Below are 26,408 nucleotides of genomic sequence, written 5' to 3' on the forward strand. Positions count from 1 at the left end.
AGTTCCAGTTGCTTCCTTGTATAGTTTTTTTTTTTTTTGGTGCCTTATTTTAATTAATAAAACCCTTACTATTGGATATACAGGACATACCCAATTTTTCAGTGATGAGCAGCTTTATAAATATACCTTTGAACATTTGATTGTTGCCTTAGAAGGAAGTCTCAGAAGTAGAATTGTTGGGTCAAATAATATTCTTATTTTCAATTTTGATTCATATTGTCCGCCAGAAAAGTTGTGCCGAATGCACTACCACCAAAAAAAAAAGAGTGCCAGTTTTTCCACACTCTGCCAATGCCAACTTTTTATTAATCTTTACAATGTTTAGAAATGTGATAAGTAAAATTGACTCATTGTTACTTTACCAGTAATTCCTATTTCTTTGGTTACTATTGAAGGTGAACATCTTACACAATTTGGACATTTGTATTTGTTCTCTTATGAATTCCCTGCTTGTGCATTTGCCTATTTTCCTACTAGGGGTTATGAAGGGGTAGGAGTGGGTATTTGGCTCTGTCTGTCCGTCTATCTGCATTCATGGGAGGAGCTGAAAAGTCACATTGTCAAGAAGAACTTGTGGCCGTGTTTGCAATCTACTACAAGAGCCTTGAATATGCTTGGCACACAGTCGGTAGTCAAGGTGTTGTAAGACTTAAAAGGTAAATAATGCCAAATAATGTCATTGTCCATCCCTTTCCCCCTGCCATTGGCACATTTATTTCCATGCCTCCCATCCATTGTTGGGATCTTTGAACTGGGCCAAAACTTTATTAGAAAGTTTATTGCCCTTGACAAATATGATGGCTTTTCTCTGTTTGAGAGTTTCAGCTCACAATGGGCCTCTTGGCCCAATTCATCTTGATGCTGGAGCTGGGCACACCTTGCTGGAATCCTTTTTCTGTCAAATCAGGGTCAGCCTTAGCTGGCCACACCTCCTCCTGCCAGTTGCTGCCACTTGGGTGCCCCCAGTGGCTTCTTCTTGCATAGCTCCATTCAAGATGTGAGATTCACCATGTGAATGGCCAAAACGTTGGGTGGAATGGAGAGCCTTCCATGGGAGAGCTCTCCTTGTAGTGGAAGGCTAGAGATGGAAAGAAAAGGAATAAACAAAAAATTTGTTTTACTTACCACCTAGATCTTGTAGCTGGTGAGTCTTGCAAAATAAAGATAATGCATATATAAAAGAGTGCCATAGCATTAACAGTCAGATGCTGGTGGGTCAGGAGCTGTGCCATTCTCACTGAATAAAAATGGTGGAGTTGGAAAAGGTGACAGGGTGTCCTGGCTGGATGAGCTCATCCAGGGCCTGGTAGGTCCCCACCACAAAGCCCACGAAGCCCAGGATGCTGATCAGGGCGTCCTTGGCGATGGTGAGGGGGCTCAGGCCCTCTGAGTAGTAGGTGGTGATCTCCAGGAGGGGCGGGAAGATGAGGGCCAGGGCACTGCTGCTCACGGAGCCCACTAGGGAGAGGACCAGGTCCAGGCGGGGGATGAGGATGGCCAAGATGCCTGTGGGAGATGATACGGGATAGATAGATCATCCCAGGTTTAACCAAGCTGCGAAAGTTCGTTTTAAAAATCCTTTTCTTAAAACACAAACCAGTTGTTTTTCATACATCCAGTCTCATACAGAAAAGGTTGAAAGTCCTATAATACCCCCAATCGTATTCACTAGATGTTACACATTAAAAATTCAGTGTGTTTCCTTCCAATAATTTTTCTAATTTGTAGATTCATATTTTTGTGAGGAAAAACTACCCACTTAAAGTTCCATGATGAAGGCCTGCAAATTTAACGGACAATAGACACATTAAATAGGAGAAAAGACAAAGTTTATTCGGGGCTAGGGAGCCTTCAGGTGAATTGGCTCCTGGAACAGCCAAAGATAGGGGTTCATATTCCCATTTTATAAGGGTGAAAGGGAGGTGTGACAGTCTCAGATAAAGCTCATTTTAAGTAATTACTCCGTCTTCTTTCTGGCTGAAAACCTTCCTGAGAGGGAATGTATGGCAGCTTTGCTTTTCAGGAGGCCCTGCTTAACTTGGCAAAGGAAGTTTCGTTATAATTGTTTTCTCCCCCTGTAGCTTCTATTTGTTCAAATGTTTTTATCTTAAAATAATTTTTATGCCACTAAGGTACATTTTGAATCCATGCATAGTCAACGATTAAGCTCTTCATAAGTAACACTAAGTAACAGTGCTGGAAACTGTCCCAAACTATTTAGGATGTATCAATGCACAAAACAGACAAAAACTGAAAAAATAAAAAACAACAACAACAGCAGCCTTACTTCCTAGCGCTAACATTTTAATAATTAACATGACTATGAGCACCTCTTGTAGACATGAGGATGTAAAATTATTTCTAGGAGAGAAGAGTCTTGGAATAAGAGCGCAGGCTCTCTCTAAAAGTGTCTTCTACATACATGTCAGAAAACACCTGACAAAGAAACACTAAAAGCTACAGATTTTGAAATTCTATTTTTCCCTCATAGGATGTTTTACAGGCCTGTGCTTTTAGATTTTTTATTTAACTTGATGCAAAATTTTCACTAAAACTGACCAGAAGCCTCCCCCAGGCTTCCTGTGGAGGAAAAGTGTGGGATAGAAAACAGGCCTGGAAGGCAGGATTCTGGCTTCTCCTTTGGGTAAGTCGCTACCCCTTTCTCTGCTTGTTTCTTCATCTACAAAGTGGGGATAAATGATATCTACCCTTTTAGGTATTATGGTTCATATTGCAAATGGTGTTAAAGTTTTAAACAAGCAGCCCTGGCCCGTGTGGCTCAGTTGGTTGGGCATCATCCCGTGCACCACAAGTTTTCCAATTCGATTCCCGATCAGGGCACATGCCTGAGATTGTGGGCTTGATCCCTGGTAGAAATTGTTATTTTTATATTTGGGACAAATTCCTTCAGCCCTTTGGAGTCTCTGTGATTCTGAATGGTAGTGTCCCTGCCTCCTAGGGTAAATTGGGAACAGATCACGTCAAAGGAAGAAAATCAGTGTCCAGAGAAATAAATGGGCTGGGCTAGTACAGCAAGAAGTAAGAGGGAGATTCTTAGAATCACAATTAAAGGAGCCTTAGGGGCAGCTTGGCTCTATCACACCCAAGGCAGGAATCTCTATCAAATCCTTTGTTCCTGCTAAGATACTCATAGAAATGCCATACCGGGATCCCCGGGGCCTGAGCAGGGGGAGGGCTATGAGGGGCTGAGTGGGGCCAGTGAAGCCAACAAGTGAGCAGGGACCAGCCAGGGGGCAAGTCCAGTTGACTACTGCCAGTGGGGAATGTGACCCTAGAGTTGGTAAATCATTCCCCCCAAAACTATTAGAAATTTGGATTTGTAAGTGAGATCTGCCACGTTTGGAATGTTTGCCCGGATTTATACATTTATACATTGTGAGGGTCAAACAACACACCTCTGCTGCCAGACGAGACTCACTGACTATCGTTTTCAACCTCCGTCCTGGAGGCGGAGGGTCTGGCTCGGGACTTAGATGACTTGGGTTCAAATCCCACCTCTGGCACATCTTGGCCAAATACTTATCGCTCCCTGCTTTGGTGTTCTCATTTGAAAAGTAGGGTTTCTCATAATCCTACCTCATAAACGTTCCTGTAGGACTGAATAAAATTCTATAAAATATGGACTAAAAAAGAGCTTAGCACAGTGCCTGGCACACAGTAGATGCTTAATAAATATCAGTTCTTATTATGTTTGCTGTTTGATAAGCTGTGCCACATCCTCAGGCTGCCCAGCATCAAATCTGTCTTATTAGGTAGATGTAAGAATTAGCTTATCCCTGAGGCTTAAATGAATTACTACTTGACAAGTCTCTTCCAGTCCTTGAAATACAGTTAGTGCTCAACCAGTGCAGATTATTACGACTATCCTTTATCATCTGGCTGATTTCTGACAGCCCTTGGGAAAAGAGCAACATTGCTCTCTGCCTTCTACTCACATGTCAGGCAGACCATGGTGAAGCGGATGGACAAATCCAGAAGCAGTGCCCAGCGCTTGGACACCCGGGAGATGGCGGAGGGGATGATGATTTCTGCAGGGACGTAGAACTGCAGGGCGTAGGAGAATAGGATGCCAGCGACGTAGAGGAGCTTGACCGACTGGTACAGCCTGCAGGACAAAACGGTGATGTTTTCTATGACCACTGGGCTCTGGCACCCGGTCTCTTCAGAATATTAACCTCTGACCTTAGGACAGTCCCTCTGGCTGCAGTTTTCTTGTCTAAAAGTGATGGGGAGGGAACTTCCAAAAGCCAAGAGGGAGTCACAGCAGAGCACGCAGTGAAAATAGACTGAACCATCATGGATTTGAAAAGCAACAGTTGAGAGGGTCATCTCTAAATAAAAAGAATCTTTAGCCTGGGTATAATAGTATATAACACCTGAGCATGGGTGTATATAACACCTGAGCATGGGTATATATAACACCTGAGCATGGACATATATAACATGGGTATATATACTAGTATATAACAAACCACTATTACCTGATGCTCAATTTTAGATTTTAGGAAAGAGAGGCTCAGTCTGGATACCTTGTCCAGGGAGAGACAAGTGATAAGTGGCAAAGGCCAAAAACCCTGGGTCTGAAAGACTCTGGTCTTGTGATCTCTGACAATCCTTAGGAATTCTCTGGATTCCCCTCAAAGCTCTTGGCACAGCTCCTCAACAAATGCTTCTAGTAGGTTGTGAAAACTGCAGAATCCCAAATCCTTGGGGGAAGAGGCAGTCTACAAATAGGGCTGTGTGAGGGCTGGGGGCGAGGTTGGGGGGTGGGTAAAAGGAGGGGTAGGGTTACTTGCAGGCATCAGATTAGAAGCAGAGAGAGTGTGTGATGGGGGATGTTGAGTTTTATTAAAGCCTTTTCTGACCTATGGAGATAAGACATTTCTCCTTTAATCCACGAATGTGGTAGATGGATCTTCCCATGTTTAATAAACCTGTGTGTGTGTACAAGTATGTCTGAGTCTGTGTTTAGGCCATTCTTTAAAAAGCTAACTTCCACATTTCTGCATTTCTTGCTCACAGTAGTCCTGATGCCTAGAATACCACTTACTCCATTTCCATCTGTCCCAAACCCCACTGATTTCTTGAAATTCCCATCTTTTGAGCAGGTATTACATGCCAGATGCTTTTAACATGCCCAATTCAATCCCATGACAATTCTGCTTTATAGATGAGGAAACCAAAGGTCAGAGAGGTTAAGTAAATCATCCATGACCACAAACCAGGAGGCAGTGCTACTGGGACCTGGACCCAGCAGTGCCAGAGTTGTCCTTGTCTGGTCAGAGTTGCCTTGTTAGACAACAAGATTCTCTGTTGTCCCATTTCAATGTAGTTTCTTTCCTTGAAAGTCACAAGGCCTCTTTGCTCCTCTAGAGGGCTTCTTTTTCTATTCTGTGCTATCATTGCTTATTATACTATCTATCCCTTCCCCACTCCCACTGGATTATGAGTCAAGGAAGACAGTGAAGCTGAAATTCATAGTCTACTCACATCAGCATACTCCATGCCCCCATGTGCCTAGACTGGCATCTGCATATAACTGGCCGGCAGTAAACACTTGATGAATGACATTTATCAACTTGGGAAAGGTACCCCACTTAAGGCCAACTAAGCCTCCAAGTGCCCCTTAAAAAGGAAGGCATCCACGCCCTAGCCGGTTTGGCTCGGTGGATAGAGCGTCAGTCTGCGGACTGAAGGGTCCCAGGTTCGATTCCGGTCAAGGGCATGTACCTTGGTTGCGGGCACATCCCCAGTAGGGGGTGTGCAGGAGGCAGCTGATCAATGTTTCTCTCTCATTGATGTTTCTAACTCTCTATCTCTCTCCCTTCCTCTCTGTAAAAAATCAATAAAATATATATTAAAAAAAAAAAAAGGAAGGCATCCTGGAGAAAATGCTCACAATGCAATATGGCTTCATGTGTCCATTTAAATGTGGCTCTGTTGAAGTCTGGCTCAGCTAACTGTTGCCTGAACTGAGTGCATTTGAAGAAAACATTTTTACAGTGGGTCCTCCCAAATTGGTTCTTGTTTGACTACTTTTCATCTTAGCTACTCTGACATGGGGATGTGCACCACAGGCCGTGGCAAGCAAGACTTGGTAATACAGCCTTCGCAAATATAATTGCTAAAATTTTTTTAAATCCTCACCTGAGGATATTTTTCCATTAATTTTTAGAGAGAGTGGAAGGGAGGGAGAGAGATAGAGAAACATCGATGTGAGAGAGACATATCAATTGGTTGCCTCCTGGGGATTGAGCCTGCAATTGAGGCACGTGCCCTTGACCGGAATCGAACCCAGGACCCTTCCATCTGTGGGCCAATGCTCTATCTACTAAGCCAAACAGGATAGGGTTTCAAATATAATGAAAAGTATTGCCACCCACCGACTCCTCTCTCTGCCTCTTGCCCTCCCCTAGACCTTTCCCTTCTCTCCTTAGGTGACCAAGGATTCTCACTTCTTTCCTTTCTCCCTAAATATGTCCTCCTTCATTCTGAGCTAACAAGGCCTCACTCAACATGAGAGGCTGTAGTTAAAGGAGGAGCTCCCTGAACAGAGAACCCAGAGCCCAGGGCTCCAGCAACAGCTCTGCTTCTCCCTGGGGAGGCCCTCTAGGCCTCCGTTTGCCATCTGTGGGAGGGAGGAGGAAGTGACCTATACATTCCCACCTGGCCCTGAGTCCCCCCCGCCCCCCACCAGAGGGCCCATAAAGTTACCAGCAGTTGGGCAGGTTAAGGGTTATGCTGGCCTTGATGTTGTTTTGAAACTGCAGGTAGCCCAGAACCCCGAAGCCAATGTACAGGGCAGTGATGATGGCCATTCCCAAAGACAGGATAGCTGGGAAGCGGCGGGAATCCTTCATCTTGTTTTCCAGGGGCAGAACCTACAGAATAACACAGTGTGAGAAGACAGCAGGAGAAAGAGGGTCATGACGCAAAGAAGAAAGGCATGCCACTTCTGGGTATATACCCAAAGGAATTGGAAGCAGGAACCTGAACAGATATGTGCACACCCATTGTTCATACAGCATGATTCACAATAGTAAAAGGTGGAAACCTTTTAGAAAAGTGTCCATGGATGGATGAATGGATAAACAAATGTGGTATATATAACACCATAGAATATTATTCATCCTTAAAAAGGAAGAAGATTCTGGAACGTGCCACAACATAGATGAACCTTGAGGACATTATGCTAAATAAAATAAGCCAAACACAAAAGGACAGATACTGCATGATTCCATTTATACGAGGTACCTGGACTAGTCAAATTCATGGAATCAGAAGTAGAATGAATGTTTCCAGGGACTGGAGGGCGAGGGAAATGAGGAGTTATTGTTTAATGGGTACAGAGTTTCAGTTTCTTGAGAGGAAAAGCATTCTGGACATGGATGGTCGTGATGGCTGCACAATCATGTGAATGCCTATTGTGTCACTAAATTGTGTGCTTGAAATGGTGAAGATGATAAGTTGTGCAAGGTGTGTTTTACCACAATTAAAGAAGTCACAAGATGAACCCGGGACCATTCAGAGCTGGGAGGTCCCCTCGGGTTGTCCAGGACCAAGGAGCTCAGCTCCTTGGGGCAGCCCGATCTGGGCAGATGCATTTTCTTTGGCCAGCATAGTCTTTAAGAAAATTTAATGACTATGAATGTCTTTGGGCATTCATAGTGATTATGTGTATTGGCAATTACTGTCTAAGTTACAACATTCTTTCCCCATTCACCAGGCCCCCCTCTTTCGCTCACACTGACATATGCCTGCCTCCTCACCCACGCCGCCTTCCACAGGCATCCGAATCTGAGACTTCCGATTCCAGTGTACTCATCCCTCCCTGTACAGATGGGGAGGCTGAGACGCAGGTTACACGGTGGGCTGGTGGCACAGCTGGGACCAGAGCTTCCTGGTTCCCCAGTAGCACATTTCTCCCTAGACCATGTTCTTAGGATCCTTGCACCCCGGATGCATCCCTGGCTCTGAGAGCATCCATCTGGAGACCAGTCTGCCTCTTGAGCCTGCTGGGCACCCGAAGGTCACTTCTGTCTTTTGAACCAACGCTGTGAAGACCACAACTCTATGAAGCTTGTCCTTGTATAGGGCTAATTTTACAGAGGAGGAGAACAAGGCTCTGAAGATGAAGTAACGTGCCCCAAGTTACCCAGCTTGCAGGTGGCAGAGCCAAGCTGCCGACTGGGGTTGTCCTCCAAAGTCCAAGTGCGTGCTTCTACTCAATTCTGCCTATTCTCCTACAGCACTGGGGATGTGTGGTCTCAGTGGGAACGTAGCATCTATGCCCTGGTATCGTTAATGACTTTTTGTCCTACATGCATCTCCTCCCTGCCCCATGCACATGGGAACTGCGTGAAGGGAGTGCGATGTAGGGGTCACTGCTGTGCCTTTCCACTTCCTTCTGGGTGAGAGGCAGGTTCGCAGTTGCAGCAGGTATTCAGGAAAACATCCTGGGGGTTATGTGGAGAGCAGACAATCCACCCTGAGCTTTCCCACTCTGTAATGCATTTTAGCTGCATAAGTTCTCCCGGCTAAAAATAATCTTTTCCTTAGGCCAGAACCAAGGAACCATGGCCTGCAGAAACAAGACCGAAGCATATTCTGTCTGTGAACTAGCAAGCCTACTCCCAGAGAAATAAAAACATGTTCCCACAAAACCTGGACGCAATGCTTATAGCAGCATTACTCATCATTGTCAATACCTAGACACAACTTTAATATCCTTCTACAGGTGAATTGGTAAATTGTAGTGTCGCTGCTACAGTGGATGCTCAAGAGATAGAAAGCAACGAGCTACTGACGCATGCAACACTACGGATGAACCTAAATGCAGCTAAGTGAAAGAAGCCAGTCTCAAAGGGTTCCGTACTGTATGATCCCCTGCATATTCTGGGAAAGATAAGGCAGTAGAGACAGTGAACAGGAGGTGGTTTCTGGGGATTAATGGAGGTGGGGGAGTTTTTTGTGGTGAGGGAATTGTTCTGTATCCCAATTGTGGTGTATCTATGACTCCATGCATTTCTCAAAATTTACAGAAATGTACAACCCCCCTCCAACTTCCCAAAAGTGAATTGCATTGTATATAAATTAAAAGTAAACTTAAAAGTTATATACACAGCACTGTCCTTCCTCAAGTGTGGAAGTAGAGACAATGTAATAATCCATCGTAAGGATACAGTACTTTCTTGTTTAAAACTCCTTTACGTTTCATCAGATCCTGCCATTTAAATGGTACACCTCCATTTGCCTTGATTTTAAAAGGTTAGGAAACACATGTTGATATGAAGATACATGTTTCATAGATGTACTGGGACAAGAATGGATCTCTCTCCTGACTGCCTCTCTGTTGTAACCTGCTTTTCTACTGCTGGTGACAACTGGCCCTATTGAAGCCAGCGGTTACTTTCTCTCGTGTGCACAGAAACCCAAAAACCCAGAGCACCCAGCGCCCGCTCAGGAGGTCACCCACAGCACCAGGGAAATTCCACCCTGATTCAAACCTTACAAAGCCAATGCTTTCAAATGAAAAAATGGCTGTTCCGAAGAAGAGAGAGTAGGTCTTCCAACTTGTTACCAGTGGCAACTGGCTGGGGTCTGGAATATCCTATAGGAAAGAGATATGAGGTAAGACATTAACCCTCAAAGCATGTTTGGGCTCCTTTAAGAGGGCATTCTGAAAGTAGACCTGAATTTTTAAAAAAAATTAAATGTCAAGTAATTTAGAAAACTTCAAAAGGAAGTAGGCAACAATCCAAGTTGATTTTAACACTGCACAAGAACAAAGAGCCAGAGGGGAAAAATATCAAGGTATTGTCAAAGTATTGAAGAATCGGTATTTCACGAGGGAGTTTGGTTTATCAGAATCCAACAAAAGAAAGTCTTGCACACCATAGGTTAGTGCCAGCCTAAAGTGCCCAAGAACACTTTGTACAGTGGTTATGGGTATTGGCAATTACTGTCTAAGTTACAGTGATAGTCCAGGGAGCCCAAAGGAATTAGTTAAATATGAAAGTCTCTTCTTTTTCAATGAGCTACAAATTGAAGAGGAGGCCCTAGCTGGTTTGGCTCAGTGGATAGAGTGTCGGCCTTCGGACTGAAGGGTCCTGGGTTCGATTCCAATCAAGGGAACACATGCCCAGCTTGTGGGCTCGGTCCCCAGTAGGGGGCATGCAGGAGGCAGCCAATCAATGATTCTCTCTCATTGATGTTTCTATCTCTCTCTCCCTCTCCCTTCCTCTCTGAAATCAATAATATATATAACACAAATAGAAGAGGAGGAAAATGTATGAAATAAATATGTTATGTACCCTGTGACCTAGAATGTGAAAATCATTACAGAACCATTCCTCTCATTGAGCAACCTTTGGGATTGTCCAAACAAGAATCAAAGGTAGCTATCTCATTAGAAAATTCAATTTTGTGGAATTTATCAATATTGCCTTAAGGAATATAAAACTTACTTATAGTTACCCCAAAATATTTGCTAATTTGTTATTATTACTAAATTCCTTGCGACTTCTGAAAGAGAAAAACATCTGAAAGGTATTAGGCATGACAAGGGGCTTCTGGGATTTAAATTTCTGTGCAGTCTTGTCCATTGTAAAATAAAAATTAGAAAGGATAGAAAAGTAGGAAATTGAGGGAAAATCAGTATGTGTAAGTCAACTTCAAAGATGTTATAATTTACATTGTGATAGATTGGCTTTTGGCCTTTCAAGACTCTATATCTCTGTGATAAAATATGGGGTTTTTTTTTCTCTTGAGTGCCTGAGGGGGTGATTTTGAGTGCCTGGAATTGTAGCCTAGAGCAGTGATGGCGAACCTATGAAACGTGTGAACTCATTTTTTTGGTTGATTTTTCTTTGTTAAATGGCATTTAAATATATAAAATAAATATAAAAAATATACATCTTTGTTTTACTATGGTTGCAAATATCAAAAAATTTCTATATGTGACACGGCACCAGAGTTAAATTAGGGTTTTTCAAAATGCTGACATGCCGAGCTCAAAAGGTTCGCCATCACTGGCCTAGAGTATGTAAGACTAGACAGATGCAATCAGATAAGAAGGTGCTGCTTTCTTTCTGCCTTTTGCTGCTACTCCAGCCATTACAGGAATAATCTATCGTTCACCAATTACGATGCTTTCCTGGCAAAGCATTTTTTAAAGCCAGAATTTGACATAAAACAATGATTGGAGAAGCAACATGCAAGAGGAGATATCCAGAAGAATGAGATTTCACAGGACATCTTTGTGGAAGACATGTTACACTGAGGCGGGTACCAGGCTGAATAATGAGGTAAACACTTATCTATCCTCAGTGTTGGTGCCAGGTATCAGTCTATTATTGATTAAAGGCTCTGCCCCCTGCAGGAGTCAGATGTGTGGTGTGCACTAACCTTGGCAATGTACTGGGCGATGATGATCAAGCTGACCAGCATGCTGATGTTGGCCAACATGGAGAAGATGGACAGGACCCTGAGGTTCCTAAAGAGGACCAGCAGCATCAGGATGGGCAGGAAGGCGAGCATGTAGAGTCGAGAGTCTATGGTGGGTGTGAGAATCACCGTCTCATTATAATGGCAATTGCTGGAGGTGCTATTAACAGCTTCTACCACCTGAGGAAAAAACGGGAAAAGCAAGTGGAAGAGTCAATAGCTGGTCCACAGTCAAACTCCCTCCCACAGGGCTGGAATGTCTCACTTGAATTAGGGTGAACTTAGGAACTTCTTATTGTAAATCTTCTGCACCATACTTCTGCAAAAGAGGCAGCACAAATAACTTTAATAAAAATAAAATTACCAGCCCTAGCCGATGTGGTTCACTGGATAGAGCATCGGCCCTCAGACGGAGGGGTCCCGGGTTCAATTCCAGTCAAGGCCATGTACCACAGTTGCAGGCGCGATCCTCAGCCCTTGTCGGGGCTCGTGTGGGAGGCAACCAATCTATGTGTGTCTCTCACACCGATGTTTCTCTCTCTCCCCCGCCTTCTCTTTCACTCTCTCTAAAAAATCAGTGGAAAAATATCCTCAGGTGAGGACTAACAAACAAACAAACAAAAAAACAAAAACAAAAAAAGAAGAAAAAGTAAAAGTAATACAAAATAACTGTATTTATATTGGCTATTTATCAGCTCTTGGAAACTCAGCATCCATTCCTCCTGATTTTGATTTATTTTTTGTGAATTCTCTCTCACCCAGACACAACCTGGGAGGACTGTAGGTCACAATCATACGGAAGAACTAAAGGACAGGCCTTTGACTCAAGTGAGGGCATTCACCATCTCTGACACAGGGCCAGAAAAAGAACGGGTAAAAATTAATTCTGACAAGGGATCCCTGAGGAGACCACGTCAGTTCTATGTATATCTCCCTAACTGCCCTGGTTCCTGTTCTTTTCTGAGACCCATTTATTTTATTTTATTTTTTTAGCTTTCTTTGTCATTTTGGAAGTTTGCCAATATTCTTCTACTACACTTATTTTTTTTGCTTAAGTACTTGAGTTCCCCAGCATCTGTTTCTTTTGCCTGCTTAAAACAAACAAACAAACAAAAAAATCATCGCTTAACTGTTTCTTAAATAGACTAATACTGGCATTTTGAGTGAGAGAACTCTTCTTGTGAGGATTGGACCATTCATTGCAGGACATTTAGCATCCCTGGATCCCACCCAATGAAATCCATTAGCATCCCCTGATCATTGAGACAAACACAAAATACCTTCCTACACACAGTATAAACACCCACTGGCAAAGTCAGAGGCAGGGGAGGGATGGTACCATCCTCATTTAGAGTTAGCATTACTTCACTGATACAGTCTTACTGTGCAAGCCACACAATCCACTGCAGAACAATTAGAAACTAGAGTTAGGCAAGAAGAAAATGTAAAGCAGTGATCACCTCAGTACCCTTGGGTAGCCACAGTAATGCCTTGGAATATATGCATCTACACATTTTCCATACAGTACAATAATGACATGTATAATATGAATCCTTTTTATTTTACAAGACTGAGATCATAGCATACACTCTTATTTTGAAATGTCCTTTTCATTTAACAACATCATGAATACATAAATAAATCATTGTCTTGTTTTTTTTTCTAATTCTTCACTACAGTAGGAAGAATACTTGGAACATTGGCCAGGCGTTCAAGGCTCTCCCTAAATGGGCTCCATTCAGCCTTGAAGGCTCTTCTACAACCAATTGTATTGCCTCTCCTGAGCAAGTCCCCTGCGTTCCTGTCCCCAGGTGTTCACTCCTCCTTTCTCCCACCTTGGCTGCCACCAACGCTCTTCAACACCCTGCTCAGATGCACCTCCCAAGGGAGCCTTCCCCTGCTCCAATGAGCTTCCCCTCACCCACACATTTCTACCCCGTAGTTCACAATTAAGTATCCGAACCTCAGGCTGTTGTTAGTAGTATCCTGACCTGGCACCAAAATATCATATTGATATTTAACTTTTTATATGCTTTAGAACACATTCCACTGAGCCTGCAAACTCAAGACAATGCTTGCCTTGTCTCTAGACAGATGATAAATAAAGTTCTGCTGTGCTTGCCTTGTCTCTAGACCAGTGGTCGGCAAACTCATTAGTCAACAGAGCCAAATATCAACGGTACAACGATTGAAATTTCTTTTGAGAGCCAAATTTTTTAAACTTAAACTATATAGGTAGGTACATTGTTATTAACTTAATTAGGGTACTCCTAAGGCTCAGGAAGAGCCACACTCAAGGGGCCAAAGAGCCGCATGTGGCTCGCGAGCAGCAGTTTGCCGACCACTGCTCTAGACCAGTGGTTCTCAACCTTCTGGCCCTTTAAATACAGTTCCTCATGTTGTGACCCAACCATAAAATTATTTTCGTTGCTACTTCATAACTGTAATGTAGCTACTGTTATGGATCGCAATGTAAATATCTGATATGCAGGATGGTCTTAGGCGACCCCTGTGAAAGGGTCATTCGACCGCCAAAGGGGTCGCGACCCACAGGTTGAGAACCGCTGCTCTAGAAAGATGATAAAGTTCTGCTGATATCAGATTGATTTCCAAGCAGCAATCTGGCAATGTGTTTTGAAAGCCTTCAAAACAAACTCTTTTATCCTTTAAGAAATATATACTAAGGAAATAAAGGGGTGTACTAAGACTTGTATGGATTATAATAGAGTATAAACAAAGGGAAACAAAATATCTAACAATAGAAGACTAAGTCATGGTCAATCTGTGTGATAAAATACTAGTACCCTATTAAAAATTACATTTAAAACTGTAAGGAAATTGCAAATTGCTGACCAGTTAACAATAAATTAAAACAATAATCGTGAGTAGTTGCACTAGACTAATTTTGCTTTGTTTTCAGAAGCAATATAACATAGCGTTTAAGAACTTGAGCTCTGATATCAAAAGGCCTGCAATTTTCTTTATTGATTTGAGAGAGAAAGTGACAGAGAGAGAGAGAGAGAGAGAGAGAGACAGATGTGAGAATCATCGATCAGTTGCCTCCTACATGCCCCCTGACTGGGGATTGGACCTACAACTTGGGTATGCGCCCTGACTGGAAATCAAACCCACCACCTTCTAGTGTATAGGACAGCCGTGGGCAAACTACGGCCCGCGGGCCGGATTCGGCCCGTTTGAAATGAATAAAACTAAAAAATAAAAAAGACCGTACCCTTTTATGTAATGATGTTTACTTTGAATTTATATTAGTTCACACAAACACTCCATCCATGCTTTTGTTCCGGCCCTCCGGTCCAGTTTAAGAACCCATTGTGGCCCTTGAGTCAAAAAGTTTGCCCACCCCTGGTATAGGACGACACTTCAACCAGCTGAGCCATACCAGCCAGGGCAAAAGGCCTGCCTTTTCAACTGTGTCTCTGTGACCTTATATACATTAATAGAGTGTAAGCACCAGTTTTCTCATCAATACCTATTCAGATAAGGTCATGGAGAGAATTAAATAAAAGCATATAAAATGTTCAGCACTGTACCTGACACATAATAGAAGCTAACTATGAATGCTCACTATATTTTTCCTTTCTAAATTTTTTACATTTTTCTACTTCTGATATTACCATAAACAGAAAAAGACCCCTAAAGAATGACTGACTATGGATGGCCTCTGTTATTGCTCATATTATTTTGATCAAATTGCTACAAGATAAACTTCTGGGTTAGATTAAAAGAACTTACTGGGGACAAGAACTGTAAAGATTGAACAACTAACAGTAGATAAAGATGGTCCAAAGAAAATTAGGTATTACTGGAAAAGACCCATATCAATTTTAGGAGGGGGTTAAGGATGATTAAGCTCTAAAGCAAGATTTCTTCCAGTCTAATTTTAGAGACCAACCTTGAGGAAAAGTCCAAGAGTACTGTGGGGAAAGTAACCACTTCTAGAAATCTGCAGAGGAGTGAACTGGGTGAAGTCTGGATTTTTTTGGTAGCATCTAGTTCAGTGATGGCGAACCTATGACACGCGTGTCAGAGGTGACATGGGAACTCATTTTTTTTGGTTGATTTTTCTTTGTTAAATGGCATTTAAATATATAAAATAAATATCAAAAATATAAGTCTTTGTTTTACTATGGTTGCAAATATCAAAAAATTTCTATGTGACATGGCACCAGAGTTAAGTTAGGGTTTTTCAAAATGCTGACACGCCGAGCTCAAAAGGTTCGCCATCACTGCTCTAGTTTAACTTTCTTTTTATATTAATGAGGACACTAGGACCCCCAAAAGAAGCAGCCATTTGTTGAACAACTAGTAGAGGATTCTCCTTTTCCAAGTCTTTTACCCTCCCACCTTCTCTAGAAGACTCTACCTGCTTTAAATTATCGGCCAGAAACACAATGTACACACAGCAGAAGCCCATCTGGGTGAATATAAGGAAGAAGCTCACCATATGCCTGGAAGAGAGGAGAGAGAGAGAAAGAACACTTGTTAAAAAAAGAGTTGGCTTGTCATATCCATTTCTTGCCCCAGGGGTTGGTGGCCTTGTACCAGCACCCTTGGTCATGCCACCACAATCAACAATGGGGCAGTAGTAAGACGTGAGGTAACAATAGTTCTTTTATAAATATGTTTCTCAACCACCCTCACATTCTCAGCTCAGCAAGTGGTAAAATTCTTCACAGTCAGGAACCTCTCCCCACCTGGCTCTGAGGCATGTCTTGTAACTGATACTAATTAATGTAGGGCAGTAGGCACAATGTTTTTATTAGCTATTATTAATATTTAAATTTTTTTCTATGTGGGCATTGAAGATACACAGAAAAATAACACATGGTCCTTTCCTCTAGTGGTTTATAGACTAGTGGGCAAGATGGACCAAAAATAATATGGCTCTAAGGGCCATGGTCAAAAGGGCATTTTACCCAAATTACAGAGCAGATAGCCTTCGTAGAAACACCAATGCCCGAGTGAGAATCTCTTGTGAAAGGGAAGAGACAAAAGAAGAAAGAGAAGGGGGAGGAGATGGAGAGAAAGAAGTGAGGAAAGAGCATTTCAGCAGAAGGATTAGACATTTCTCTAGCTGCCATGTGGAGAGCACATTGAGGGAGCAAAGCTAAGGATGGGAAGGTTGAGTAGGAGATTCTTACAATAATGGAGGTGAAAGATGGCAGCAGCCTGAACAAAGATGTGACCATTAGGATGAGAACACTGAAACATTTTAAGAGATACTAGGAAGCTAGAACGTACAGAACCCAGTTGGGGAAAGGAAATGGCCTAAGGTGATGATGGGTTTTTAGCTCGGGCAACAAAATGAAGTGGGATGCTCAGAAGGAAGAGGAGCTTTTTAGGGGGAAAGGGAAGAAATTACACATTCAATATTTGAACTGATGAACTTGAGGTTCCTACAGGAGACAACTGTGTATTAAGGTCTGGAACTACTGATTGGTCAATAATAGATAAAGCCTTGAGAAGACAGATTAGCAACCAAGAGTGTGCAAAGTGAGAAAAAGAAAAGGCAGTATTCAACCCTTAGAGAACACCAGCATTAAAAGGAAGGATAGAAGCAAAAAATTCCACAAGAAATGCAAAGGAATGGCCAGAGAGGTGGGCAGGAAACAAGGACAAAAATAGTTCAATAGACGCCAAGAGAGGAGAGAGAATGTTTGAAGAAGAGAATAGCCAACTGGACCCAGTGCTGCTGAGAGGTCCTCTAGGGTGAAGAAGGTACAACAAGGAGGTCTTTCAGAATTTTAGTGGGAAGAACTTCTGTAGACATTTAAGGACAAAAAAGGCCAGGTGACCCACGAAAGAGGCATGAATGGGGTGTTCAGAAGTAAAGTCAGGGGGTAGGCTGTCCTTTATGGAAGCTAGACTGTGAGCTCCAGTCTTGATAGTGCCCATTTTGCTCATTGTTTCAGATCTACTGCCTGAAGCACTTCCTGGCACATTGTAGGCATTCAATAGATATCTGTCAAATAACCAGATGTTGAATATGAGATAGGATGGTGGCTAGAGGATGGTGTAAGGTTCAGGAAACTCTATTAATTTATTTTATTATTTTTGAGATGGAGATACATGAACACATTCAAGTGTTGAGAGGAGGAGCCCGTAGTTCATAAAAGTTCTCAAGTTACATGAGAGATGATTCGTGAAGCAAGATTTCTAGAGAGAGCAGGAAAAGCTACTTTATATGCTCAGTGAGTAGAAGGATTTGAGGGGTTGTGACAGGCAAAAACCTCCTCTTGGTGACACAATTGGGAAAATTCTGGTTATCATCCCACAGCCTTCCTAGTCTGCTCACAGCAGAATTTATTAATTCAATACATGAATGGGCTTTGGGCCAAGGGAGATGCCAGACCTGTGATGCTTTTAGACCACATTAAATGAGCAGGGCACGCCTCAGGTACTGCAGTTTGGGGTTTGAGGTATCACAATTCAAGGGAGCTAGACTTTGACAATCGAGATGGTGCTCAGAAAAAAAAGTAGACCTATAGGGTGGGTACAGGCCTGAAATCAAAGACAAAAGAGTGAGTTTAGTCCTGAGTACCAGAGGACAGAGGGTGTTGCCTTGTTCTCTGTTATCCCTGAAAGCTACAAGGTGGGCCCTGCAGGAGGAAGACTTCAGCTCACTGAAGGGTCATTAACCTATTGGTCTTTTTCTCTCTTCTCTTCTCACTATAAACTTTCTAAGAGACCTCTTCTGCTCCCTGACTTCCGGGCTGATCAATATGATTCTGCATCTCCTGCACGAAGATAGGTACAAACCTATACATACAACTAGCCACTTGATATTCCCACTTGAATATCTCCCAGGCACCTCAGACACAACCTGTCCAAAACAGAAGTCATCATAAATCTAAGTCAACTTGGACTTTCTCCTTTTCTCACAACCCCAGGACCCAAATCGTGACCAAATTCACTTTTCTCCATTCCCACTGCTGTCAGCTTGGTCCCAGCCATCACTACCAGCTGCCTGGACTTTGACCATCGTGTCCTCATGGGTTTGACTAATCTATTGTTGCTCCTTTGCAATCTATTCTCCTTGCTGAAGCCAGACAGATCTTTAAACAATGCAAATATAATTACTTCCTTAATCAAAATCTTAAATTACTTCCCTTTCTTAAAACCAATGGTGTCCTGGTTGCTTAAAAAAAAGAAAAGAAAAGAACAAAACCTTTAAGAGTGTCTAAAATGTATAGCTAGATCAGTCCCTGGATCCTTCTTTAGCTTCATTTCCCTGATTCTCAACCTTTAAGTTACCTGATCTTTCTATACCTTGAAATTGCCACTTCCTGCTTCAGGACCGTCAGATGTTGCTTTTCCTTCTTCCTGGAAGGCCCTCTAGGCTCCTGCCCATTTTCCCACAGGTAATTCCTCATTCTTAAGAACTTCCTTCAGAACTCATCACCACTGTTTTGGCCCAGGAATTCCACCCAAGCCCACACACATCTCTTAGCTACTTCTTTCCTTCATTGTACTTACCCCAGTGGTTATTAAGTAACTGTGTCCTAAACTGTTTAACACCTGTCTTCTTCCCCACTGGACTATGAGTTCTGTGAGGCAAAGCCTTGTGTATCTTGCTCCTCACAGTATTTCCAGGGCCTGGTACATAGTAGCAACTGGATAAATGTGATTTAATAAAAAACTGAAGCCCTGGCCAGGCAGCTCAATTGGTTAGAGCATCGTTCCAATACACTAAGGTTGTGAGTTCGATCTCTGGTCAGGGCACATACAAGAAGCAACCAATGAAAGCATAAATAATTATAACAACAAATTCATGTTTCTCTTTCTCTCTCCCTTTTTCTCTCTAAAAAATCAATAAAAAAGTGGATACTATTAAAGCTGTATAGCAAAGGATGAACACCCTGTCAATGGAGGTATACAAAGAGGGGGCTGGATCAGGAAGGTTGCCAATGAATCCCTTCCATGTAGAGAGTCCAACATTCTGTGCTGTAAGAGCCAGCTTTCCAGGGAAGAAGGCATGCCCCATGGCCACACTTCTAGCAAAGCAAGGACAAGTTACCTTCCCCAGTGAGCGTGGTCCCGGAGCCAGGTATTGGGGCTGGCCTCTAGTCCGTGCATCACTGTATCCCCATAATCCATAAAGGGTTTGTTAAGCCTGCAGGAGAAAGTGCATACACAGTTACTGAGAAGCAATTTAACCTGAGATCATACGCTGAAAAGTCAGGAGACACACAGCAAGGCAGGACCAGCTGGAGTGGAAAGAACACTGGGGCAGTGACCCAAGTTCCAGTTCAGACTTTGCCACCTGGTGGTACTTCCTTGGTGGCTTGTTTTCCTTACCTGCCAAGGGCAGTAGTTACTATACAATACACACTTTGTATGGGTACAGAGGTTTTTATATCCATGATCCCATTGGATCCTCATGACAATTCTCTGAGGCAGAGTTAGGCATGGATTGTTTAGACTCAATTTACAGGTGAGTCAAGAAGATACAATGGCCTGATTGATAGCACCTAGTGAGTCACATGGCAGAGCCTCACCTTACCTCCCTGCCCTCAATGCTTTTCTTTTTCTTGGCCTTGTTGGAAGCAATCAACTCTTATTATGTGGAGGATGTCTTGGGATGTCCCTGAGAACCAAGTACCAAAGGAATTGACACGAGGGCGCTGCTTTCCTCACCTGTGGCAGAAGCGCTGGGCACACCTGACCAGGATGTGCATACAGTGCCAGGTGATGAGGCCCATGGACAGCAAACTCAGCGGGCCTATCTGAAGAAAGGGGGAGCGAAGGGACAGGGGAAGAGAGAGGAGAATGAATTGTGAACAACGCTGCGGGGAGGCATTTGGTAGTGCAGATATTCCGGACTCAACGAACTTCCTAGCAATGCTGGTTTGCAAGCCTATTTTAGCAGCAACAGCTATTCTTTCAAAGATAATCTCATGGAGTACTCCAATGAAGTACAGAAAGCAATGACAATGGGGAATAGGGGACCCAGGATTCTGACCTTTAGTGGCCTCCGAGGCGTCCCCGAGAATGAGTGCTCTGTAAAGCACAACTGGAGAGGCGTAGTCCAATCCCTGCATTCTACAAGGGAGGAAACTGAGGCCCAGAGAGTGGACAAATAACTTGCAAAGGCCACTCCAAGTCTGTGGCAGAGCCAGAACTCATACCCAGGCTAGATGTCTAGACTCCAAGTCTGGACCAAGCTGCCTCCCAGAAAGACTGCTCATTGCAAACCGTTATAAACCCTTGTAGTGGTTCTCAACCTTCTGGCCCTTTAAATACAGTTCCTCATGTGACCCAACCATAAAATTATTTTCATTGCTACTTCATAACTGTAATGTTGCTACTGTTATGGATCGTAATGTAAATATCTGATATGCAGGATGGTCTTAGGCGACCCCTGTGAAAGGGTCGTTCGACCGCCAAAGGGGCCGCGACCCACAGGTTGAGAACCGCTGCCTTAGAGCCTCTCCCCCCACCTCCCTGCTATAACCCAGTCATATTGGCCCCACCTACGGCCGCCCTCCTTACCAGGAGGCCTGCGTTTTTCACTGCCAGGGGTAGTCCCAGGATCCCAGTGCCCATGTTGCATTTCACCATGTGAATCAAGGCCTGGAATGCTCTAAAGGAGAGTAAAACAAACATGATGGTCTGGGTGTGTGGAGGGGAGGAGATCCAACAGACATTGCCCTGCAGCGTACCAACACTGAGTTACGGTGGGCAGGTGAGCTCCTGGCCATCTCTCAGTCCCCATGGCCTTGCCTGGCACCTCTGAGTCTCCTGCAGAGTGACCAGCCATTCTGGTTTGTCCAGAACAGTCCTGGTTTTAGCAGCTGATATTCAGTCTATGCCATTATAACACTTACTATATAACAGACATTATGCTGGGTGTTTTACATGTATTTTCCTATTTCATCCTCTTGTCAAGGTGAGGAAGCAGATGAGGAAACTGATGGTAGAGGTTTCTTTTTAATAACGTGTCCGAGGATATACTGGGGAGCCAGGATTTGAACTCAGGACTGCTTCCGAGTCCCTGTTCTTCACCCCACTTCTACTGGACTGCTTCCTGGAAACAGGCCCAGACAGATGAGTAAAGGGGCACCCCCACTTCACAGCCACGGACACTGAGGTTCAGAGTGGGAAGCAAACAGCTCAAGGTCATAAAACTAGTAGCAGAGACAGGATTGAATTCGGAGAAAGGAGAAAGGGGCAGGCAGCAAAGAAATCATTGTGACTTCTGAATAAATAGGTCAGATGACGTGGGTCCCCAGATGCAGTCTGTTAGGACAGGGTCATTTGGGGATTGAGCTCCAGAAGGGTATTTCCCCTCAGGCCAGGACATCAAGCTGAGGAATGGCATGACTCCTCCCATCCCAACACAAACACAAACCCAAACACCAACACTCAGACCCTTTCTTTTTCTCTTTCTTTCCTTTTCTTTCTTTCTTTCTTTCTTTCTTTCTTTCTTTCTTTCTTTCTTTCTTTCTTTCTTTCTTTCTTTTCTTTCTTTCTTTCTTTCTTTCTTTCTTTCTCTCTCTCTCTCTCTCTCTCTCTCTTTCTTTCTTTCTTTCATTCATTTCTTTCTTCCTATTCATTTCAGAGAGGGAGAAAGATAAACATCAATGATGAGAGAGAATCATTGATCAGCTGCCTCCTGCACACCCTCCACTGGGGATCAAGCCCTTCAAGACCCTTTCTTGAAGACCAGAGGACAAGATCTACACCTCTAGAGATAAAAGTTCCAGGGAAGTACCTTTTCTGTTGATGAATTACACAGCAACCTACTTTGGTACCTCTTTGCACCTGGACCAGGTTTAAACCAAGGTGAGTATTGAATTTACATCCACAACTTAGAAACCTTAGAACCTCCGCCCCCCCCCCCCCCCCCCCCCCCCCCCCGAGCTTTCCAGAGAGGAGACTTATAAAATGAGTAGCAGAGGTATTCTGGAAGGAGCTTGGCCTCTGAGGTTGGACAAACCAGGATTAAAACCCAAGGCTACTACCTAACTAGCTGTGTCATCTTGGACGACGATGTGTCCACATTGCTGACACTGTAAATGTTTGGAGGAATGATATTTTGGAATAACTGCTCCAAACACCCACACTTGATGTTAATCCCTAACTTCTCCAGCTTTCTAAAGATCTGCCCACTAATTTGTTAAGGGTTGAAGAGAACAACTGGAGGAGAAAGAGAGTGAGAGTCTCTGCATGCCCTTCTCTCTCCCTCTGGTGTCAGCATCGCTGACAGAGCACAGTGCCCTGTGACCCTCCAATGCTGTCCTGTTTTGCAACTAGAAAAAAGTCAAGGGGTCACTTTGGAAATTTCTCACCAGAGGACTTAGGAAATCAGGATCTAACTTTGGGCAATTCAGCCAGTTTAAAAACACAGTGTGGTGACTTGTGCAAAGCAGTGGGTTGGAAGGCAGGAAACCTAGGTTTTAGCCCTAACTCCTTTGGTCACCTTGGATCGGCATCCTATTCACAGCAGCCAACACTTTTGGACACTGCACTTGGGGGCTTTATGTGCCATTCACCTGCACAGCCTTCCTGGGAGGAGCAAACTGTCACCTCACAGAGGAGAAACTGGGCCACGGAGCTCCGTCACTTGCTCGAGCTGGTAAGCAGCTGAGTGGGAATTGGAACCCAAGTCAGCTGACCCCACCGGTACCACGCTCACCAGACTTATTTTACTACTTCCCTCCAAGCCAGAAGGGTCCTCTAGTTTTCACATGGTTATTTCTTTGATCCTTAAGTGCTGAAATTGCCACCAAACCACTGTCAATTCAGGACACAAGAGCTAGTTGGTTCCCTCAGGACCTCTGATTGAGAAATACCTTCACTCAGCATGGATTGCCCCCGCCTCCCCCTCCCCGCCCCCAAGTCTAGAGAGCTCATGCTCAGTGTCAGGCATTCTCAGCAACCTTCAGAACTAGCCCGGGGGCAATAGAACCCTCAGGCTCTTTCTTTAAGACAGATGTCAAGGTTATTGTGTCCATCCCTCATCCCTCCATTGCCCTGCAGAGAGGGCAGTGGAAAGGGGCTTTGCCTGCTCCTTATAGTAACTTCTCCCTCCTTTTGCAACCCGCCCCCTCACCATCACCCCTTCAGATTGAATTTCCAAGGCAGCCTCCTTACATTCACACGGCCACCGATTTCTTTGTTTTGCATATGGGGAAACCGAGGCTTAGAGAAGTCAAGGAGCAGGTGTTGTTTCTACTACACCAATGGTGTCAAAACCTTCTTAAAGCAGCAGAGCTGTCCACCACTGTGCCCTCCCCCCCACCCATTTCTTCTAAGTGAACTAGCTGCTCTGCTTGAGTGGTGGAGGCCTAGGGAGCTGGAGCCCCATAGCTTGGCTTTCCAGCCTAAACCTTCAGTAGGCCCCTCCTTGTCAAGGTTTGAAAGCCTCATGAGTGATCCTCTCCCCCACCCCCTCCCAAATCACACCCCAGGGAAGCGGGAGAAACAGGACTCTTCCACAGACTGGGCTTTGGATGTCATCGCTGCAGGCAGGTGTCATCTTCTCCTCCAAGAAGTGGGGGATTCTGTCCCGCTCCCCAACATGGTCAAAACGGGCCAGGAGCAAAACTGACTTTAGGGCCAGCACCGGATTCCAGCCCCCACCCTGCCAATGATCCAGTGTATGGCCTGGGATAACTGAGCCTCAGTTTCCCCACCTGCAGGTGTTGGAGGCTAGCTCGCCATATTGTAAGGGCTTTCTGACAGTCTCCACTCCTGCCCCTGTTAAGCTCTCAGCCTAATGCAGCCTACAACTGCCCCTTTTGCAACCTGGTCAGACAGCCCAACCCACCCTGACCCCGGGGTCTTTGCCAATGCAAGCTTCCAGGCAGGAGGGCGGACATGGGATGGGAGGAAAGAGCACTCACGTTATGCCGTTGGTCTTCTCCAAGACCGGCAACTCCGATGGGCGCCCATCCAAGAAACCGGAGTCCTTGTTCTTGGCACTTTTGAGAGGTGACCTGAGGTCCAGTTTGAGGTCAACAGCTCCCTGGGGACCCCTGGCACTCTTTGTTCCAGGCATGACTGCTTCAAAAAGAGAGGGCCCTGGGTGGTGAGGAGGGCTGCGTTAGAAGGAGGCAAGCAGGGAGGTGTCTGGTCAGGTGCAAAGCCGGACTCAGTGGCTGGTCCCTTCTTAGCAGGCTCTGGCCAAACTGGAGTGAGGCTCCACCCACCTCCCCCAGAGAGTGCTCCTGGCCTCAGAAGCAGTGGAGAAGAAGCCAACTGGGAGGAGGAGGAGAAGAGGGGAGGGGTTGGGGATGGGAGTCGTCATCCACCCTTACCTAACAATAAATAATAATGGCAACAGTGACTGATCATTTCAATAACTATTATTTATTAAGCACTTCACTAAGGGATAGATACTCTTCTAAGTGCTTTACCTATACTGTATTTTCTCAATTAACCCTATAAATTAAATAATGAAAGCAGGCTCTGAATTAAAGGAACCTGCCTAAGTTCAGAAACCTAGAGAGTGAAAGAGTAGGGACCAGAGCCCAACTCCCCAAGCCTTCTAACCGGTGGGCCATTTCCGGCTTTCTGAGAGAACGCCCACACACTCCCCGCTTCCGCAGTCATCCCGGGGCAGGGCTGCAGGCTGCCCTAAGGTGTCCTTTGGGAAGCTCCCCTTTCTGCGAAAATAGTTGGGAAAAAAGAAGTAATCACTCACTCACGTCTGTGTCTTAGCTCCTGTGAGGCTCCAGGGAGAGAGTAGCAGAAATTCTTTGTGGAAAAGTGGGGAGAGGCAGAGGTTGTACAACCCCCAGTCTAATTTCACTGGGCAGGACGCTGGGCCCTGGGCCGGGAGAGGGTGTGATTTGCTTAAGGTCACACATGTCATTCTCACTAGAACACTGCCAACAAAGAAGACCCTGGGGGTTTCTCTGGTGTTACACCCTGTCATCATCATTCCTGCTTCAGTAACGGACCGGGACCATCGGGCCAAAATGTTCTCCTCCCTCAAAATTATAGCATTTTACTGGAATCATACCCCTCCCGGTGCCACCATCTCATGTGGCCAAGAGCTTTGCTTAAATATTTCACAGCTAACTGGTAGCATCCGAGAGATTTGTCTGGTTCCCTTCCTTACATGGGACCCTTTCCAAGGTCCAGATTTGTAATTTTGTATTCTCTCCCTTAAAGAGGCCCTCTCTACCCCTTACCTTTACCCCAACCTTCTCCCCAATGGTATAAGCTTCAGGCTCCACAAAGCTTGGCTACTTCTCTGGGCAGCATTGTGATTTTGCTTTTGCAGATGTGGACACTAAAGCTCAAGTAAAGAATAGCTTGTTCAAGCTAATCATCGGCAGATCCTGAACTCCCTAGCCAGAACTTAAAAAAAAAAATGTTTTTATTGATTTCAAAGAGAGGAAGGGAGAGAGACATAGAAACGTCAATGAACGTCATAGAAGCGTTGCTCCTCTTTAATAGATTAGAGAATCATCAATTGGCTGCCTTTTGCATGCCCCCTATTGGGGATCCAGCCCGCAACCTGGGCATGTGCCCTGATTGGGAATCGAACCCTGACCTCCTGGTTCATGGGTCGACACTCAACCACTGAGTCACGGCAGCTGGACAGAGCTTGCTTTCTTTCGTGATTAATCCTCACCTGAGGGTATTTTTCCATTGATTTTTAGAGAGAGTGGAAAGGAGAGGGGGAGAGAGAGAGACACACATTGTTGATTGGTTGCCTCCTGCATGCGCCCCAACCCAGGCTGGGATTGAGCCTGCAACCAAGGTATGTGCCCAACCAAACCTGTGACCTTTTAAACAGGTTCCTTTAAACAGAGGCCTTGTTTCTTTTGTTCTTTCATGGCAGTTTGGAAAGTCGATGTGTATCAGAATCTACTGGGGAGGAAGAGCACACAGAGACCCAAACTCAGTGAAGCAGGAGAATCTGGGCCTCTGTATTTTTACCAAGTCCTCCAGGTGGATCCGATATT

General features: G+C 44.5%; 1 protein-coding gene across 2 annotated transcripts; it reads right to left on the reverse strand.

Moving 5' to 3' along the window:
* SLC36A2 (solute carrier family 36 (proton/amino acid symporter), member 2) lies at nt 1–24,595 on the reverse strand. 2 transcript variants are annotated; one of them, XM_005870504.2, is made up of 10 exons: nt 24,336–24,490; nt 20,980–21,070; nt 20,125–20,213; nt 19,505–19,600; nt 15,851–15,935; nt 11,428–11,646; nt 9,533–9,631; nt 6,736–6,902; nt 3,957–4,126; nt 1–1,506 (listed from the first exon to the last, which is right to left on the reverse strand). In XM_005870504.2, exons 1-10 carry the CDS (start codon nt 24,488–24,490, stop codon nt 1,235–1,237), a joined length of 1,443 nt encoding a protein of 480 aa, XP_005870566.1. In that variant the 3' UTR covers nt 1–1,234. The 2 variants fall into 2 exon arrangements, with proteins under 2 accessions (XP_005870566.1, XP_014398607.1); XM_014543121.1 differs by lacking the exons at nt 20,125–20,213; nt 20,980–21,070 and having other exon boundaries at nt 24,336–24,595.
* Nucleotides 24,596–26,408: the final 1,813 nt, after the last annotated feature.

Source organism: Myotis brandtii, unplaced genomic scaffold (genome assembly GCF_000412655.1).
Source record: "Myotis brandtii unplaced genomic scaffold, ASM41265v1 scaffold32, whole genome shotgun sequence".
NCBI lineage: Eukaryota > Metazoa > Chordata > Mammalia > Chiroptera > Vespertilionidae > Myotis > Myotis brandtii.

Coding starts and splice junctions, on each gene's coding strand:
- SLC36A2 (XM_005870504.2), bottom strand. CDS start 24,490: ATGCCTGGAACAAAGAGTGCCAGGGGTCCCCAGGGAGCTGTTGACCTC. Junction 9,632..11,427: donor TCGCCCAGTACATTGCCAAG/GTTAGTGCACAC, acceptor TCTTTCCTATAG/GATATTCCAGACCCCAGCCA. Junction 1,507..3,956: donor CACCATGGTCTGCCTGACAT/GTGAGTAGAAGG, acceptor CATCTCCCACAG/GCATCTTGGCCATCCTCATC.